This window comes from Anas platyrhynchos, chromosome 16, assembly GCF_047663525.1.
Source record: "Anas platyrhynchos isolate ZD024472 breed Pekin duck chromosome 16, IASCAAS_PekinDuck_T2T, whole genome shotgun sequence".
NCBI lineage: Eukaryota > Metazoa > Chordata > Aves > Anseriformes > Anatidae > Anas > Anas platyrhynchos.
The window spans coordinates 2,234,034-2,251,654 of NC_092602.1; the positions used below are offsets into that span (position 1 = coordinate 2,234,034).

The 17,621-nt window shown below is 62.8% G+C and overlaps 3 protein-coding genes across 18 annotated transcripts in view; 1 reads left to right on the forward strand and 2 right to left on the reverse strand.

The window, feature by feature from the left end:
* Positions 1–7,411, reverse strand: part of SH2B3 (SH2B adaptor protein 3) — a 27,859-nt gene extending 20,448 nt beyond the window's left edge. The window contains exon 1 of one of the 7 annotated variants that reach the window (XR_011803805.1): positions 1,964–2,105. Coding sequence is in view for 3 of the 7 variants with exons in the window: in XM_072024485.1 (XP_071880586.1) it covers positions 1,964–2,074 (111 nt within the window). In the remaining 4 variants the exon portion in view is untranslated. Of the gene's footprint in view, positions 1–115; positions 576–1,963; positions 2,662–5,093; positions 5,230–6,749 lie in introns of those variants that run through there. The other 6 variants (XM_072024487.1, XM_072024486.1, XM_072024485.1 and 3 more) reach the window with 6 other exon arrangements.
* Positions 7,412–9,769: 2,358 nt separating this feature from the next.
* Positions 9,770–12,540, forward strand: PHETA1 (PH domain containing endocytic trafficking adaptor 1). 6 transcript variants are annotated; one of them, XM_072024493.1, is made up of 3 exons: positions 9,770–9,890; positions 10,552–10,661; positions 10,839–12,540. In XM_072024493.1, exons 2-3 carry the CDS (start codon positions 10,646–10,648, stop codon positions 11,624–11,626), a joined length of 804 nt encoding a protein of 267 aa, XP_071880594.1. In that variant the 5' UTR covers positions 9,770–9,890; positions 10,552–10,645; the 3' UTR covers positions 11,627–12,540. The 6 variants fall into 6 exon arrangements, with proteins under 6 accessions (XP_071880594.1, XP_071880596.1, XP_071880593.1 ...); XM_072024492.1 differs by lacking the exon at positions 9,770–9,890 and adding an exon at positions 9,897–10,429; XM_038187642.2 differs by lacking the exon at positions 9,770–9,890 and adding an exon at positions 9,897–10,106.
* A 1,527-nt stretch (positions 12,541–14,067) lies between these two features.
* Positions 14,068–17,621, reverse strand: part of CUX2 (cut like homeobox 2) — a 56,300-nt gene continuing 52,746 nt past the window's right edge. For all 5 annotated transcript variants that reach the window (XM_072024315.1, XM_038187442.2, XM_038187446.2 and 2 more), the window contains one exon: positions 14,068–16,749. In XM_072024315.1, coding sequence (XP_071880416.1) covers positions 16,089–16,749 — 661 coding nt within the window. In that variant the 3' untranslated portion in view covers positions 14,068–16,088. The remainder of the gene's footprint in view (positions 16,750–17,621) is intronic.

Consider the following 17,621-nt stretch of genomic DNA (forward strand, 5'->3'; position numbering starts at 1 on the left):
CCAACCCGGTGGCACCGCTCTGCCAGCCTCGGGGACCGTTTCGGGCCACCAAGAGTCACGAAGCCGCCCCGGCGAGCCCTTCAGTGGAGCTCCCTGGCGCTGTTTCCCCCCGTACCTTGTGCTGGCACGCAGCATTTATCGGGGCCGTGCATTCTGCTCAGGCAGGAAACATCCTCCAGCCCGCCCGCATCCTGCCGGGACGGGGCAGGACGGGCTCGGCGGCCTCCCTGCCACGCAGCAGCGCCCGAGCTGCTAGAAGGGGAGGAAAAGTGATTGCATTTCTCGGGGCGGGGTGGGAGGAAAAAAATAAAATAAAATTAATAAAAAAATAAAATAAAAACACAAGGGGCCGGGAGGAAGCGAGCGGGGAGATTTGGACAGCAGCAGCGCGGCGGATCTGGTTTGCAGACGGGGAGGCGATAACGCCGCGCGGCGCTGGGAACGCGAGCCTCTATCTCTGCCCACCCGCCGGGCTTCCTAGTACGTCCTCAGAAGTTTCTAGGCGAGGGGAGATGTTATCAGCCCCCGGCCAGCCCTGGCTTCTCAGAAGAGCCACGCGGGGCCGGCGGCGCTGCCGGGCGTGCGCCTGCCCGCGGCCGAGCCGTGGCGAGCCCCCCGGCGGGGCCCCCGCGCGGGGCCGTCTATCAGCACCGCCAGCCTGCCCGTGACTCAGCACCCTCCGCCTGCGCTCCTGCTTCCTCCGGCACCCGGGGATCGCCGGCACCACTCGGCCGGCCGCGGCACCGAGGGAATCCGGGGAGCCCCCGGGGACAGCGCCTGCAGGCGGCCGGGATGCTGCCGGGAAGGTGGAAACCTCTCCGAAGTTTTCACGCTCCCATTTGGGGAGAGGTTTTGCTCTGGGAACGCCGGGCTTCGCCCGCGCCACGTGGTGGGAAGGAGCCCGAGGCCGTTTCCAGCAGTGACGGGTGTTTTCCAGCCGGGACCACGATGGGAAAAGCAGCCCCGGCGGCTTCCTCCTGCTCGTGACACCGCCTGCATCCCCACCCAGCGGGGACGGACGAGGATGGATGCTCCGCTTCGACCCAGCTCTGAGGGTGTTTTTTTTTTTTTGGCATCGTGGCATTTTGACACTCGTGCCCTGCGGGTCACCATCGAGCCAAAGCTGCGACAGCAACCTGCTTTCCTGTGCACTGGACGGGGAATCCTGCACAATATCGGCGTGCGGTGACCCAAGGCACCCACCCAGAGCTGCTGGAAGGGCTCGGCGCCGTTTGGGTGGCTTTGGGGCGCAGGGCCAGGAGCGCCCAGCACCATTTCTCGAGGAACAGGGGGACAGGATGGGATGGGGCGAGGCGTGACAGGACGGGACGGGGCAGACCGGCCGCGGGCGCGCTTTGATGCAGGCTGCAGCAACAAGCCCGAGCCTGCGCCCGGATCCGGCCCTGCAGCTGCGCCGCCGCTGGCGCTCCCGGGAGATTTAATTAAAACGCTTCCACCACCAGCCCCATTGCCCAACCCGAAGAGTGTCGTGGTGGGTCCCGGCCCCCGAGGCAGCGGGAGGGCCGGATCTGGCACAAGGCTGCTTATTCCTTCATGGTACAAAAAGGATCAGCGCATGGCACCACGCAGCAGCACGGGGCAGTTTTGGGGCTGGCAGGCCTCACCAAAAGCAGGCAAGCGCAGCAGAGCTGCAGGATCCGGCCCCATCGTGAACCAGCCCCAGGTCACGGGGCAGCAGGCAGCGTTTCGGCAAATTGGGTGCCTGCAGGAAAAGTGTTTTTCCGGAGCGAAGCCCACACCGCCTTGCCCCGTGCCGGGCAATCCGAAAATGAAAGCAGCCCCTCGCCGCCGGCGTCCGAGCCAGGGGAAGGCGAGCCAGCAGCCTCAATAGGAAATTTGATTTGTGCAGGGCTCACCCCGAAACAACCGTCCCCAGAGCAGAGGAAAAGCTCTGCATTTTTAGCCCGGGCAGCCTCCCTTTCGGAGCCTATTCCAAACTCACCCTAGGGGCGATTTTCCGGAGGGGTTGGGTAACGCCCCGGCCGGCCCCGCAGCTCCTCGCTTCCCGAGTCCCCGAAATGCCCGGTTCCCACAATGCCGCGAGCGGGGACATTGTTCCTTCCCAGGATGTCCTCCATGAAAAGAGCTATTCTGAGCCAGGCAGCAGCCTTTTCTTGGCACGGCCCCGCAGCCCGCTCGCGGGGCGGCTGTAAAAAGGCCGGCTTACAATGAACGGCACTTTTCTGTGCCGCTGCATCCGGCTGGGGGGCTCGGGGGGTGCGGGTCCTGGGCTTTTGCAAGGGCCAGGAGGCACGGGGCATCTCTCCAGCAAGGCTTGGGCTCCGTCCCACCCCTGCGTCCCGTTACTGGGTGGCAGCTGGATGCGACCCCAGGCAAAGAGCACAGCTGGGCGCAGCTGTTTGGGGACGGCACCGAAACGCTGACGCTTTGCTGCCCGGGACAAAGCGGGTCTGGGGCAGGGGGAGAGGTGGGGACGGGCCCTGGATGCAGCCCCCTGGTGTGGGAAGGGGGGGATGGAGGAGGTAAGGGAGGAGAGCACCCCCACGTCCCCCCCCCCGGGGCCTCCTCCGAGCTGGGTCATGACACACCGCGTCCTTTGGCCAGGCGCAGCCATGGGAAGCAGCCCTGGCTCCGCGCTCACATCCACCCCATGCAGTTTTATTGCTGCCTTTCAACTCGAGTTGAGCCGAGCCTCCGCTCCCTCCCACCTGCTTCAGCAGCGGTTAAACGCTGCCCGGTTACCCCAGCGTGGGACGGAAAGTCCCAACAGCACGACTCCAGTGACTCCATGGGAAGAGACGAGGACTTCAGGGCCCCCAGCCACTCCCCAAAAACGGGCACCCACACACACAGGGTCACCACAACGTGGCCGAGGACTCTTGGGACAGCTCAAGCACAGCAGAAAGAGCTCCAGCCCTGGCACTCGCAGCCCTCTGCCCAGCAGCACCCATGGCTGTGCCCTGCCTGTCCCAGCACTGAACCCACGCTGCTGCCACGGACACCCAGGGGTGGCAGCAAGCACAGCCCTAGAGGACAATTCCCCCCCTGGGGCTGGAAATGTAGCTCGGGAAGGGATGAGAACCCCACTGGGAGCATCTTCCCGTGGTGGTGGGGATTCCCAGCGGTCTGGCAGAGGCTGATGGTGCAAGACCACAGCCCCGAGCAGCTCCACGCTGTCCCCGAGTGCCCCCGCTGCTGTGCCTTAACGCGTGGTCCTGCCCGGGCGGCACAGCACTGCCACACCACCTTGTAGAACTTGAAAGCTGGGGGAAATCCAGTGATTTGGCTTCCCTGATCACCCCCACGGACAGACGGGATGGAGACGTCCCAGCTACCACCCAGCTGGGGCCAAACACAAGCTCCAGGCTCTCTTAGCCCTCAGGAAAGCACCGGGTAGGTCCCGTGCGCCCATCACCGCGGTGCCAGGCGCTCCGCGGCGGCTCCCACCCGGCACACACGGCACTGCTGCGGCTGCTCCCTGCGGGCTGCCCCCCCGATGTGCTTCACGGCGCTGTGTTAAATGCATCGCTGCCACGGGGGCGTGGGAGACGCAGCTGCAGGCTCTCCCCCTCCGTGCCGCGGCGGTGCCGGGGCTGGATCAGGCCCTTCCTCCTCGCCGAGCCGCAGCGGCGCTGGCAGCACCACAAACCCTGCCGTCGCGCAGCTCTTGCACTTTCGCTTCGTCTCACTTGCTGGGATTTGTCCAAACGGTTTCTCCATGCCCCGGTGCCTCAGCGGAGAGCCCCCACGGGCCCCCCCGAGCAGCTGGGTGGGGGAGGCGAGAGGTTTGCCCCCCAGCAGAAGCAGTGAAACCCCTCGAAAGCCTCACAAGCCTCTCCGGGGCGATATGTGGTGGAGGCAGAACCACCACCCCATGGGCTCCAGCGAAACCAAAAGGGATCTTTACAGACACAATAAAGATATAAAAGCAAAAGAGAGAGAGAGAAAAAAAAAAAAGACAGACAGTACTCAGGGTAGGAGGGGGGACGCACAAAGACAAAGTCCTCCTTGCACCACAAACGAGTTAAAAAAAAGAAATCAGAGGCGCTGATCTAGTCCCAAACAAGTCAAAGCGAAAGCTGCCAGTAATTTCACAGGCCTTTAAAGCCCGGCCCGCAGCCTGCCAGCACAGCCTGACGGCACACGGGACACGCGGGCGGCGTGAGGTCCCCGCACCGACCACCTCTTCCTCCAGCTGCTTTCACTACCTAAAGCGCAGCAACCCGAAAAGTCCCTCGGGGCCGCCAGCCCACACGGTTCCAGCACATCTTGAAGCAATTTGCAATAACAAATGTCGAAATCGCAGCTCGACAACTCGCCCCGGTTTCCTTGACAGTAAATCCCAGCCCGGGGAAGCGGAGACCACGTTGGTCCCAGCGGGTCGGGGCTCTCCACGGGTGACCCCGCTTGGCGCGAGCGGCGCTCAGCACGCCGGCAGGGCACGGGGAGGCCGGCAGGATGCTGCCTGCTGGGGCATTGGCCTCGTGCTCATGGCCCCCCCATGCTTGCCAAGCCAGGCAGTGCCCACGAGCCAACAAAGTCCACGGGGAGCAGAAAGCCAGAGCAGCTTGGCAGGCTCGGGGCTGGCAACTCCGCTCGGCACCCGCAGCGGCCAAGGGGGCAGAGGACAAGGGGGCAGCGGGGGGGGCAGGTAGGGTACAGCCCCCCCGCATCGCCCACAGGGTCCTGCGCCCTCCCCAAGGGGCCACCCAGGGGTGCTGAAGGGCTCTGGGGAGGTGCAGGGGTGGGTGGGTGCGTGCTGCACCCATGGAGCAGGGTAGGGGGCCGGGATGGGGACCCCAAAGTGCTGCATGGAACCCCAAAAAAAGGGGGACCCAGGGAGTAAAGGCGTGCTGGGAGGAGGGGGCCCCCAGGTTATGGGGGGAGGGGGGGAGGAGAAAGTGGGTCCCGGGGGTGCCAGAGGCTGGGGAGCAGGGGGAAAGGGGCAAAGGGGGAAGGGGCGCGGAGCGATCGCGTCCCCGCGGGAGCGAACCGGGGGCAAAAGCTCCGCGCCCGGGGGCACGGCGGGGCTCCCCCCTCCCTCTCCCTTCCCTCCCCGCCGCCACTTTCGCTTTGCAGCCGCCGCTTCCCAGCCCCGGCCCCGCCGTTACCTGCAGGAGAAGGCGTCCGGGGGCCGCTCGCCCATGGCGGAGCGCAGCGGAGCGCCGCGCCCGGGGCGCACCGGGGAACGGGGACACCACGGGGCTGGGCTGGGCTGGACGGGACGGAGCCGGGACGGAGCGGGGACAGACCGGGGCTGGACGGGGCGCACGGCACAGCTCGGCACGGCTCGGCTCAGGCAGGAAACCGGGGCAGGCGGCTCCGCATTTCCGCCGTGCGGAGCCGCGGCGGCGCGGGGCGCGGACCTCGGCCCCGGGCGTTATGTAAACGGAGCGGCCGAGGGCGGAGGCTGCGCGGGGGCGGAGCGGGAGAGGAGCGGGAGCCACAACCGGAGCCGGAGCCAGAGCCGGAGTCGGGTCCCCGGCGCCCCGCACCGGTCGTTCCGCGGGTGCGCCCCGCTCCGGAGCCTTTATCTTATCGCCTGCGCGCCCGCGGAGCAGCCGGGACAAACAGCAGGCTGAGCTCTTCTGGTTTATAAGGGCCGGCACGGGTTGGGGTTGGGGTTTTTTGGGGGGTTGAGTGAGTTCTTGGTGTCTCCGGGGGGTGTTTGGGGGCTCAGGGTGGTGAGGGGAAATGGGGCTCGGTTCTGCAGCCGGGACACGAGGGTCTCTGCGGGGTGGTGGTGGGTGAGCTGTGGTCTCAAAGCCTGATTTTCATATTTTTCCTCTGCTTTTAGCCAAGGAAATCATCTCGGAGCAAAAGGGAAGGAGCAGGGCCAGCTGCTGTGTCCCACCACGGGTGACAAATGGCTCTGTCCCTCTGGTCCTGAGCAGGGGGTGCCCAGCCCCGAGCAGGGGTGAGGACTGGGGTGGGTGCCCATGGGGCCAGGTCTGGCCACCCCAGGGCTATCCTGGTGCTGTCCCGGTGCCACCCTGCCCCAGGGGAAGAGGGTCAGCACGGTGGGCCTGTGGCTGCCCACCCCATGGCATGGGAAACAGGAGGACGATAAACTTTCACCGCAGCTTTTTCCAGGAAAAGGCTGGCGTGTGGTCTGTACCGGCACATCTGGCCCACCGACATCTCCCACCCGTGTCACCGCCTGTCCCGAGGGCTCCTCCAGGGCCTCGTCCTCCCGTGCCACGCACAAGGGGCAGCAGCATGGGGCCGGATGAGCCCTCCCGGACCCCCGGACCCCCACGCAGGGCGCACCAGAGCAGCCCTGCCCAGGGGCTCGCCCAGCATGACAAACCGGGGAAACCCAAGGACGTGGCAGCCGGGGATTTATAGATGCCACTGGGTTGATATGTGGGTGTCGGGAAGGCGGGGACTGCAGGGAGCTCAGCACCACCGCCGCCCTCACCGAGCGGGCCGAGGCATGTGGGGCTGCTGGGGAGCAGGCGTTGGTGTGCCAGCACAGCGGGTCCGGCCCCCGAGGTGCTTTAAAACGCTCGCTCGCTCCTTTCATGCCCAGTCTGGGCAAAAAGCCTCAATGGGAAACCCGCCCTGTGATGGGGTGGGACAGCAGGATGTGGGTGCTGTGCCCTGTGCTGGCCCCGTGACCCCCTCCAGCCCCCCGGACCCCCAGATGGGGCAGAGCCCTGCTGCAGGGCTGCAACCCCATGGTCCCCGTAGGCATTGCCCGCTGCAGGATCCAGAAAAACGCCACTTGCAAGTGTCCAGGAGTGGCCGAAGTGCAGAGATCTTACCTTAAAAGCTGCTTTTTAATTCCTCCTGCCGATGCCTCGTGCATGCTTGCACCTCCTGGCTGGGTTTTTGAGCACAGACGAGCGGGCGGCAGAGCCCGGCTCCTGCCCTCCTTCCTCCTGCCCCTCCAGCCCCAGCCCGGAGCTTTGCAGTTTTCTCGGTGATCTCCAGCTCTTTCAAAAGCACCCTCTCGGTGTTCTCAGCCCTTACGGCTCACGATTTCTCTTTTGTTTTGCTTCCTGTACGGATTTTTTTGCAGTCCCCGACTACCAATTCACTCCCACTGACTTCTGCTTTTTCTGTTTGTCTGCGCCGAGCTGCGCAGATGCCCTGGTGCAGGCACACGCCGCCGCTTCCCTTCTGCTGAGCGCTGGGCTCAGCTTTTAACTATTGCAGCTTTCCCCTCCTGCAGAAGCCTTTGCCAGCGTCCAACCATCCTCCCCACTTCTCCTTAACTCCCTCGCTCTCACCCACTTCGTTTTTGGGATGTGCCCAAAGGCACGTCTGCATTTCCCAGGGTGGGGTGTGACGGTGACCTCTGCCCCTCCGCGCTGAGATGAGGTCCCCCCTCTGCCTGGGGGCGATTTTGGGGGTGACAGCTGGAAATGGGGGGCTGCTGGGTGCGCTGGCCGAGCCCCCCCAAAAAAAAACTCGAGGCTGGTTTTCGCCTCCTCCTTCAGAGGGCGGGGCGGGTGGTGGGAAGGGTGGCGAGGGTGGTGGTGAGGGTGGTGAGAGTGATGGTGGTGAGGGCGATGGTGGTGGCGATGGTGACGGAGGTGGCGGTGACGGTGATGCTGGCGGTGTTGGGGACGGGGAAGGAGGTGCTGCTGCTGGTGGTGATGAGGGAAGGAGGTGATGCTGACACCGCTGCCGGTGCTGCCACCTCGAGCCGTGCCCCCAGCGCCTCCCCAGCCCCGCGCACGGCCGGGCTCCAGCTGCCACCTCCCGGGCGGCCGCGGCACTGCACAGCGCAGGGGCCCCCGCTCTGCCCCGGGGGGGGTCCCAGCTCGCCCCCCATGTGGCTGGGAGCACCCCAGCACCCCAAGGTTCCTCGTTTGGCCCCGCCGAGCCAGAGCTTCCCGTGAATCAGAGGCTGCCTCGGGCACCTCTCCGCGCTGCGGTGCCAGCTCGCCCACCCGTCACCGTCTTCCAGTGGGAAGAGGAATCCGAAGGCAGTGTCCAAAAAAAAGGGTGCTCAGCAGCCTCTTTTCTCCTCTCAGCCCCTCTTCTTCTCTGTTTTCCTAACTGCCAAGCGGGGTCAAGGTGGGGCGTTCAGTTATCCCGTGCGCCCTGCCTGGGGAAACCGAGGCACGGGCTCCGCTCCCCCGGCTGGGAGGCCGCTGCGGGGACACCAGGGAAAACATCACGGGGCTGCTCGGAAGGGGAAGTGCTGGAGGCCGTGCAGAGACACGTGGCCATCCCAGGGGAGACCCAACGGGAAGCAAAACTCACGGGGAATTTTGCTGGAGATTCTGGAAGAATTCGGGTGATTCTCCAAAGCAGCCGCCAAGGGGCTCCCCAGGAAGGGGCCAGGCACCCAGAGGGGAACAACCTCTGCTCAACGGGGCTGCATGAAGCATTCGGGGTTTTGGAGTCCTGGCAAAGGGCTGTGGCTGCTTTTTTGCAGTTTCCCAGGCTGGTTTAAAAAAGGTCTTGCTTCTCCCCACGGGCCTTCTCCCTCCTAATCTGGGTGTGTGAAAGGGCACCTCGCAGCCAGGCGGGGAGATAAGCGCTGCAGAGAGCCAAGGCTTCACACCAGCGGCCTTGAACAGAGCCACTCTGCTCAGGAGGGAAGATAAAGGCCGGATGGTTTTAGTGCTGTTTTAAATCCCTTTTTACAGACCGAAAGAGAAAGTCTGCAAGCGATGGAGGAACCCCTTGGTGAACTGAAAACCTCTGCCCCGAGCAGAGGTTGCAAAGCCTGGAGCACAACCTGCAGGCAACGGTTGTTGCCTGGGGCAGGATATCTTTGTCGGTGTCCTTCAAAAGAAATGCCAGCACCATTTTTGCTGAACCATCCAGATTGCAGAACAGGGGAATGAAGGAACTGCAGGAAATGGACAGAGACAGGGAGAGTGACTCCGTGAAGCTGGTATTTATTGGGCACGGTGAGGATGGGAACGCTGCCAAGGTGGCTCTTGGGCTGGTGGTGCTTTGAGCACGGAAAGCTTCTCCCAGCAAAAGTTTGTGGCTGTCCCAGGACGTGGATGGCTCAGCTGGACCCGCTCACCCTTGGCCTGGATGGAGCAAGCCCTGGCCGCCTGGCCGAGCGCATCAGTGGCTCGAGTGCCGCGCGGCTTCCGCCGTCAGGAAGCAGCGAGGGGGTCGCAATCCCTGCCCACGCAGTTGCACAACGCCCGGTGCCTCTGGTGCCTGCACCAGCCCAGCTCATGGCTCATCGCCCGCTGCTTTCCAGCTCCTCACACTGGTCATCACCTGCCCCCAGACGGCTGGCCAGACTGCTCAGCTTCTTCCTCAAATCCTCCTCTCCCCCCACATGGGCACAGCCCCCTCTCCGGCCGCTTTGTCCTCTCCCAAGGACACGGTTTGGAGAGCAGGAGAGCAGCCAGGACTTGCAGCTTGGCACTGCACCAAGCTGCTCACCCACCCACGCAGGACCAGCCTCTCCCCTGCTACCTTTTTCTCCAGCCCTCCCCGCTGAGCTTGGAGCACCCAGCCACCCCTCGCCCTCCGCCGGGTGCTCCTGGGCGCACACACCAAAAAGCTGGCTCAAAAAATTCAGCGCTGTGAGCACTGAGCTGCTGGTTTTCCACCTGGGCATCCATCCGTGCATCTGTGCACCCCTGCATCCATCCACCCACACATCCATCCATCCATCCATCCATCCATCCATCCATCCATCCACCCACACATCCATCCATCCATCCATCCATCCATCCATCCATCCATCCACCCCTGCGTGTGCGCCTCCCAGGTCTGCATTTGCGCCCCTCGCCGCGACCCCCCGAGGGCTGGGGCCACCCCGGGTCCCCAGCCAAGGCCGTGGCGAGGGGCGGTGGAGGAGGAGGAGGAGGAGAAAGAGGAGAAGAAGAAGGAGGAGGAGGAGGAGGAGCCGGGAGGCAGCGCTCCGCCTGTGGGGCCGGCCCGAGCAGCGCCGGAGCCCGGGGAGCCGAGGACAAAAGGTGGCCGGGGGGGGACCGGAGCGGGAGGAGCCGGGACGGGGCTGGAGGCGGGGGCGGCGCCGAACCGAACCGGAGCGGGAACCGGAGCGGGAACCGGAGCGGGAACCGGAGCGGGAACCGGAGCGCCCGGGGCTGGGGAAGCCGTGGTGGGGCTCGGCCGGGGCCGTCCCGGTGCCGGTGCCGCCCAGGAGGGGAGCGCCCCCGCCGTCTCCAAAGGTGCCCGGGATTTTTGGGGTCCCCAGGGGTGCCCCCAGCAGCCGGGGAAGGGGCACCCGCTCGCTCCCCAAACCCCATGGTGGGGCCGGGTGGAAACGAGCACTGATCCTCGCCTGGATCCACCGGGTGCTCCACTGGGGGTGCTCCAAGGGTGCCGAGCCCTGGGGGACAGCGAGGTGCCACCAAAGGTGTCCAGGCTGGGGGGACAGCGAGGTGCCAGCCCCGTGCCAGCGGCCGGCCCCACACCCAGTGCTCCTGTGTCCCTGATGCTGGTGGCAGCTGGAGCCCGGAGCTAGAGGCAGAGCCGTGCCCGTGAGGTCCAGGTGGGTGGAAAGAAGTGGATGGAGAGGGGGACGTGAGGAGGGGGGGGCCTTGCCCTGGGTGACACGGTCCCAGGTGAGCCGGATCTGTGGCGCAGGCCATAAACCCTCCCCGTGTGCGGCAGGGAGGAGCGCCACGACACAAGGCAAACACGGCGATAAGGTCACCTGCACCAGGGGACGTGGGACAGCGGGGCCAGCCCTGCCCGGGGCTCCTCCATGGGAAAACGCTCAGGTATTGGGGAACCCCTCCCCGGGGAGCCCCCAGTCGGCAGCACCCGCCGGCCGCAGCGGGGTTACCGTGCCCGCGGTTTTATTATCCCAGCTCCATTTCCTGGGTGCCAAGGCCACCAGGAACAAAATAAGCCGTCGGATTCTTAACGCTCAACCCCGGGCTCTCTCCTCCCCGCAGGGCGCGGAGCCATGAAGCTGAACGAGCGGAGCCTGGCGTTTTATGCCACCTGCGACTCGCCCGCCGACAACGCCGGCTTCCTCTACAAGCGGGGCGAGCGGCACACAGCCTACCACCGGCGCTGGTTCGTGCTGAAGGGCAACATGCTCTTCTACTTCGAGGAGCGCGAGAGCCGCGAGCCGGTGGGCGTCATCGTGCTGGAGGGCTGCACGGTGGAGCTCTGCGACTCGGCCGAGGAGTTCGCCTTCGCCATCCGCTTCGGCGGCACCAAATCCCGCACCTACGTGCTGGCGGCCGAGAGCCAGGCTGCCATGGAGTCGTGGGTGAAGTCGCTGTCGCGGGCCAGCTTCGATTACATGCGCCTGGTGGTGCGGGAGCTGGAGAAGCAGCTGGAGGAGATGCGCTGGGGACTGGCCGCTGGGCGCCCGTGCTGCCGGCACGCTCCTGCCGCCTGGAAGCCGCAGCCCTCGGGGACGGAGCAATCCCCGGAGAGGCTTCCAGCTCTGCCCGCCGTGCCGAAGGAGAACGGCTGCGCGGTGTGGAACAACACTCCAGGCACCGACCGGCTGCCCGATGCCACCAGCTGTGAGGGCAGCGATGATGACACCAACCCGCGGCCACCGCCGTTGCCACCGCGCAGGCGGGCGTCCAGCGGCGAGCCGGGCAGCGCCGGGGCTGCCACAACCGAGAGCTGCTCGAATTTCTGCCGGCTCCACGAGCGGTACGGCCGCGAGGTGGCCCGGCTGCGGCAGGACTGGCTGGAGAGGCAGCGCGACCACCAGCCCTGAGACGTGGTCAGGCCCTGGTGACCCTCCCTGTACCCTCGGTGCCACCTGGGGTGCGCAGCCCCTGCGGATTTCATTTGGAAACTGGGTCTGCTGGGAGCTCCCGGTGCACCAGCAGGGGGTTATGCACCCGTGAGGATTTTGGGGAGGGTTCGGATGGGTGTTTCGCTGCTGGGGGGGGCTGTGCCGCCTTCCCTGATCTCAGAGGAGCTCCCTTGCATCCCTATGCTCTGGCAGGATGTGGTTTGAAGAACGAAAACATGGGCGCACGCAGGCCTTCCCCAGTGACACCACAGCTTGCAGCGGCCACCACGCAGCCGGTGCCACCGGGGGACTCGTGCGCTGCCGGCAGCCCCGCAGGAACCGGGCTCCTGCTGCTCAGCTTCACCGTGCTCCCGGCCACGTCCCTCAGGGCTTCGGGACGGATATTTCAGGGCAGGGCATCATCCGTGGGCTGGCTGACAAAGGGGAAGCATCACGGCACCGAACAGGAACGTATGTGTCAGCGGTGGAGGGTGCCGAGTGATTCATGTGCCAAAGCAGAGCGCGGCCACCGCTGGCGGTTTGGGGGTCTCCTGCAGACGTTTCTCTGCTGTTCCCCCTGTGGTTTGCACCAGCACCCACACCACGGGCACAGGGGCAGGGTGGCACCCCGGTGTGATGTGCACGTTTCTGTTAATTCATGGGCACGGCCCTTTCCTGTGCTTCGGGCACAAGGGACGGTGCTGCAGCCGGGCGTTGCACCAGCTCCTCCTGCGCTGCCTCTGCTGAATCCCCTCCTCTCCAGGTTTTCTGGGGGAAGAAGCACCGGCAGCACCTGGGGTTTGGCTGGGTGGCTCCGTCTCGCTCTCCCTCTGCCTTCCCAGAACTGGCTCGTGTTTTTCCTACAATAAACAGTCTCAGAATTTCCTTCCTAACTCTGATTCTCATTTGCGCATTTGGCTTAGGTGGGAATTAACCAGCGGGTTTAACCCCCGCTCCTGTCCCTATTATGTCCACGGGGCCAGGAAGGGTGCTGTCACCCCAGCAGGATGAGGCCAATGTGGGGGGCTTGCCCCAGGTCCCTGCCTGCAGGGATGGGGATGGGGATGGGGATGGGATGGGATGGGATGGGATGGGATGGGATGGGATGGGATGGGATGGGATGGGATGGGATGGGATGGGATGGGATGGGATGGGATGCCCCCAGCAGCTGCTGGAAGCAAGCACATCACCTCGCCCATCCGAGCTGCAGCAGTGATTGCCTTTGGAGGGACAGGACTTGCGTGGCAGAGGCCAGATGATCATAAATCCACGTGGCTGTGGCTTGGCAGGTGTGCCAGCGAGGATGGGGATGAACCAGCCAGCCGTCCCCGCTGCTATCTTCACACACAAATCACTGCAGCGTTGCCAGCTTGGGCAGAAGCAGAAGAGTCATCAGATGGAAGACAGATTGTCTGCAAACAAGCCGCAGAATTTATTTTTTTTCCAATAATCCGAACCCTCCCAGTCAAATATCTCCATTAGCTCCTAGCTTCATTAGGCACCGGCTGCCTTGGAGCACGCTGCTGGTGCTAAAACCTCTCCGCGCCCTGCAGGGAGGAGAGAGCCCAGTTTGGGGGTCCCCTTGGTGGGATGTTCCCAGCCAGATGACTGAGCCAGGGAAGGGACACCCTGCCTGTCCCCTCGCTGTGCTGGTGGAGGTGTCATTCAGAGACCAGGACCTGCTGCCGTGCAAGGGGCCAACACAACCCCGTGCCCCTGCCCCAGCCGCACGCACATCCCCAGCTCCTTGCTCCTCGGGTCAATCCTGGGAGGGGTCCTTTTGGGGAAACAGAGGCAGAAAGCCAGCCAGGCTCAAGATCTCACCTAGTCCTGCTCCCGGTTGGGCATTGCCATCCTGCTGCATGTTTTGGTGCTCGGAGTGGTGCTGTGAGGGCATCCAGGGTGATGATCCCCCCCCCTGCAGCACCCAGCTGGGGACCGTGGCCCCGTCAGGCAGAGCAGGGCTGCAGTTTCCATGGCAGCCGGCCGAGCTTCTCGAGCCATTCAGATATTCATTAAAAATAAATCCTTCCCGACGTGTTAGCCGACAAACAAGCTTAAACAGATACGCAACATATGGATTTATTAATTCATCAAACGCAAACACCCCCGCCTCGTGGCGGAAGCTACAAAATCGCCAGGCGGTGCCGAGCTCCGTAGGGTCAGGCGGCTCCTGATGGAAACTAAAGCAGCCGTGGTATGGAACAGAGCTGTGCCGGGGCAAAACCCTGCCAGGGATGTCCTGCCACAGGGCAGGATTGCACCCTGAGCTGGGCTGACCCCATTTAACACCCCCCTTTTTTTTTTCCCAGAGCACTGGGAGGTGCGGATGGCCACAAGACCCAAAGCAGGGATGCGACCCAGAGGGAGCCGACACCGCACATCTCAGCCCCACGAACAAACACACCCCGACGCCAGAGTCTTATCCAACTTCTGTATTTAGTGGCTCTTTACAGAACTTGTCCCTTCCAAAATTTTTAACAAAGTTCGTCGATCTCATAGAAACTTTTGAAGTACAGTACAGGAGCCCAACAAAATGTCATCGGTATGTCCCACTAGCGTTTAGTACAACAGGATTTCCGTGTTCGAAAGGCTATCCCTAAGTGCTTCATCAAATCCCGTTCCACTAAAGCTAACACTAGCACACTACGGGGAACAGTAGGGCCATGGGTACGCCTCGACCGTCGGCAGCGCGGTGGCACCAGCAGGAGCCACCTCGGGCAAGCTCGCGCCGGTGCGGGCAGGGCTGCGGTGCCTGCAGAGCCTTGCCTTTGGAGAGCCAAGTGGGTTCTGCTTTTCAAATCGCTCCCTGACGACCACCAGAGTATAAAAATACCTTCTATTCTGATAAAAATGTCTACAGTGGAAAACTATTCAATGCATAGCCTCGGGGCCTGGCACCGAGCTCTCCCAGCCGACGGCGTGCGGGGCTTTGCCGGTGTCTCTGCCGGGTGCCGGCTGAGGGGTGGGAGCGTGGCACGCCGGGGTTTTGGCGCTTGCAAAATGCATCGAGAGACTGAACAGACAGGAAACAGCACAGAACAACCCAACGCAACCCACCCTCCTCTCTGAAAGGCATTTCGTTAGCGGGGACAGCGGGGTTGGGGTGCCCCAGGGAAGCGATCTGGTGGCGCGTGGCTGGCGGGTGCCACCGTGCCGCTCCTACAGCTTTGCACGGGGTCAGTGCTGGGAAGCCAAGGCACCGTCGTGCTTTGAGCAGGTCAGCCCCGAGCAAAGCGCAGGGCAGGAGCACAGCTCGAAACCCCAGGGCTCGTCCCAGCCATGCTGTAAAAGCCACCGCTTGGGGACATGGCCACAGTGAGGGGACACGGCCACAGCGAGGGGACGCTCCTCCTGCCCGCAGCCCTAAGCCTCCGAACCAAAAAAGTGCTTCAGCCCCCAAAGCTGGACGTTGTGCAGGGACAGCCCCCGAGCAGGGGGTGTCCTGGCTTTTTTCAGTGCTTGTCCCCAAGCACTGGAGCTGCGGGGCTCGGAGGCTCCTCTTTGATTTCCTTTTCCAAAAGGAGGACCGCAGAGCGCAGGCACCCGGACGCCGTCCCAGCCAGCCAGAGCTGCCCTGGGCATCACCCCTGGGTACCTCTTCCCATCTCTCTCCACCAAAATTAGAGACAGCTTGCTTTGTCTGGGTCATTTTTGCCTTTTTTTTTTTTGGAGTGGCTGGCAGGTGCTGTCCTCGCTCGGGGCTGGCACCGGCTGCCGACTCGAGGAAGCGCGAGGGCCCGCGTTCGTACCATGCTACATCTTGTTCAAGAAGGCTATTGCAGACATTTCTACAACATATACAACTGCACGTGACATTCTGGGTTACAAAGGTTGCAAAAACATACCACCAGAACTAAATACATACTCGATGGCGTCAAGGTTTTCAATTTAGAGTCTTCATGGACTATAACACAGTCTCTGGATGGGGCCGAAGCGATGCAGTGTCTTACAGACAGATGTGGAAAACCGCTATGCAAAAGTTTATTAAATTTGGTCAGTCTCATAGTGCTTCTTGATGGCTTTGCTCAATAAGTCTTTTCTGTGTTTTATTTTTTTGTTTGTTTGTTTGTTTTTTAATCTCATCCAGTGGCAAACTACAAGACTTCAGTGTACATTTAATGACACGACTGCTACATCATCTTGATTTTATAGCTATCTTTAATATCAAAGCAGCTTAAGCTGTTAATAAATTCCAAAGTATCCTTTTATTAAAATATCTAAAAGAGGTCTATAAATATTTTTTTTTTTTCTTTTCTAAAATCGTTCCCAGTTTTTCACATTTAAAACAAAAGCGGGGGGCAGCTTCGTAGCGGGCGTCCCCCTTCCACCGGCCGCTCGCCTCCGTTGCCGGGTCCGCCTCTGGGTGCGCGCTGAATTTACCAAAATATATATATGTGTGTGTGTGTTTTTATACATATATCCAAGGCAGCGGGGCGGCTCAGAACTCCCACTCCAGGGCCTCCTCACGGTTGGCAGCCCGCTCCAGGCGGTGGATGATGTTGTTGAGGTTGGCCATCTTCTCGTGGCGCCGCTGGACGCTGGTGCTGAGCCGGGGGCCGGGGGCCGGAGGCAACGCCGGTGAGACCGGCCCGGCTGAGGACGGTCCTGGTGAGGCCGAGCCGGCGAGGCCGGGCGAGGAAGCTGCCGAAGGTGAGCTGGGGGACACCTCCAGGCTGCAGCGGGATGAACTGGTGGACGACTGGGAGCCACCGGGGTCGGGGTGCGGTGGTGGCGGTGGGGGACCCCCGGAGGCTCCGGCACGGCCTCCCCGCCGCGGGAGGCTGCCGGCGCTGGGGGCGGCGGCGCGGGGGGCTCCTCCTCGCTCTTCCTGCGGGGGCCCAGTCCCTTCTGCTGCCCTGGCCGGGCTGCGCGAGTCCCGTCGGTGGCCCCAGCCGCCTGCCTCCCCTTGCTCCTCCTTCACCTTCACCTCGCCGGCGCAGGGGTGCTCGCTCCCCTCGAAAAGGGGTTTTCGGTCCTCGGTGTCCGAGTCGGGGCTGTGCGGGGCCCTGCGCCCCAGGCTGGCTGCCCCACTGCTCTGCTCCGGGTCCGTGTCGTTGTCCTGCGTGCCCTCCACCAGCATCTCCCGGCGCATCCGTGACCTGCGGGGACACGAGCACGGAGCATCAGCATCCATCCCCTTTGGCAAAAAGCATCTCCAGCCAGGAACGCTTCGCTTTGAAAAACGCAACAACATCGCTGCACACACAACAACCCCGACTTGTCATCCTTTAAAGCATTTTTCTGGGGGGGAGTCAATCAAATCACTCGATGTGTGAAAGGCTCGAAAGCCAAAACGGCGTCGCCCGCCTGCCTGCGTCAACCCCTCCTGGTGACAGCGCGGTGCTGCCGCATGAAAGCGGAAACTATTTTGCAACACTTTGGGCTCTTTCCAACCCGCAGCCTTCCACGCTGACATACTTCTGCACGCATTTTCCACTACCTTTTTTTTTTTTTTTAATACATATCATTTTTTGAAGACCTATTCCAGGGCTTTTTTGTTCACCGAGAGCAGGAGTGACTTCCCTGGAACAACACGAGGGGAAAAGTCACGGGCTTAAAAAACCACGTTAGTCAGTATTTCTCCAAAAAGCCTGATTTTCCAAGCTTTCCTCTGAGTCTTCCCAATGAGCAAGGGCTTTGTGTGAGAAAATTCAGCCAGCTCCTATAGATATTTACCAACACACGCAGGCTGAGTGGACTCAGTGTGAGTGCTCACATGCCTTTTAAAGCTGTGTTACACAGCGGCAGGGGGCACAGCCCCTCAGACTGTGCTGCTCCCCTCCACACAGCACTAAAACCTCCCCCAGGCCACCAACACTGTGGGATTGGGGGAGGAAAATACAGGATCCCTGAATTGGCATTACAAGACCGAAGCCTGGTGCCCGCAGCATTTTGGCTGCAATCCTGCACCCACGGGACCCCACGTCCCCAAATCTCTTCTCCTGGAAGAGAAACGGCCACCATGCCACCG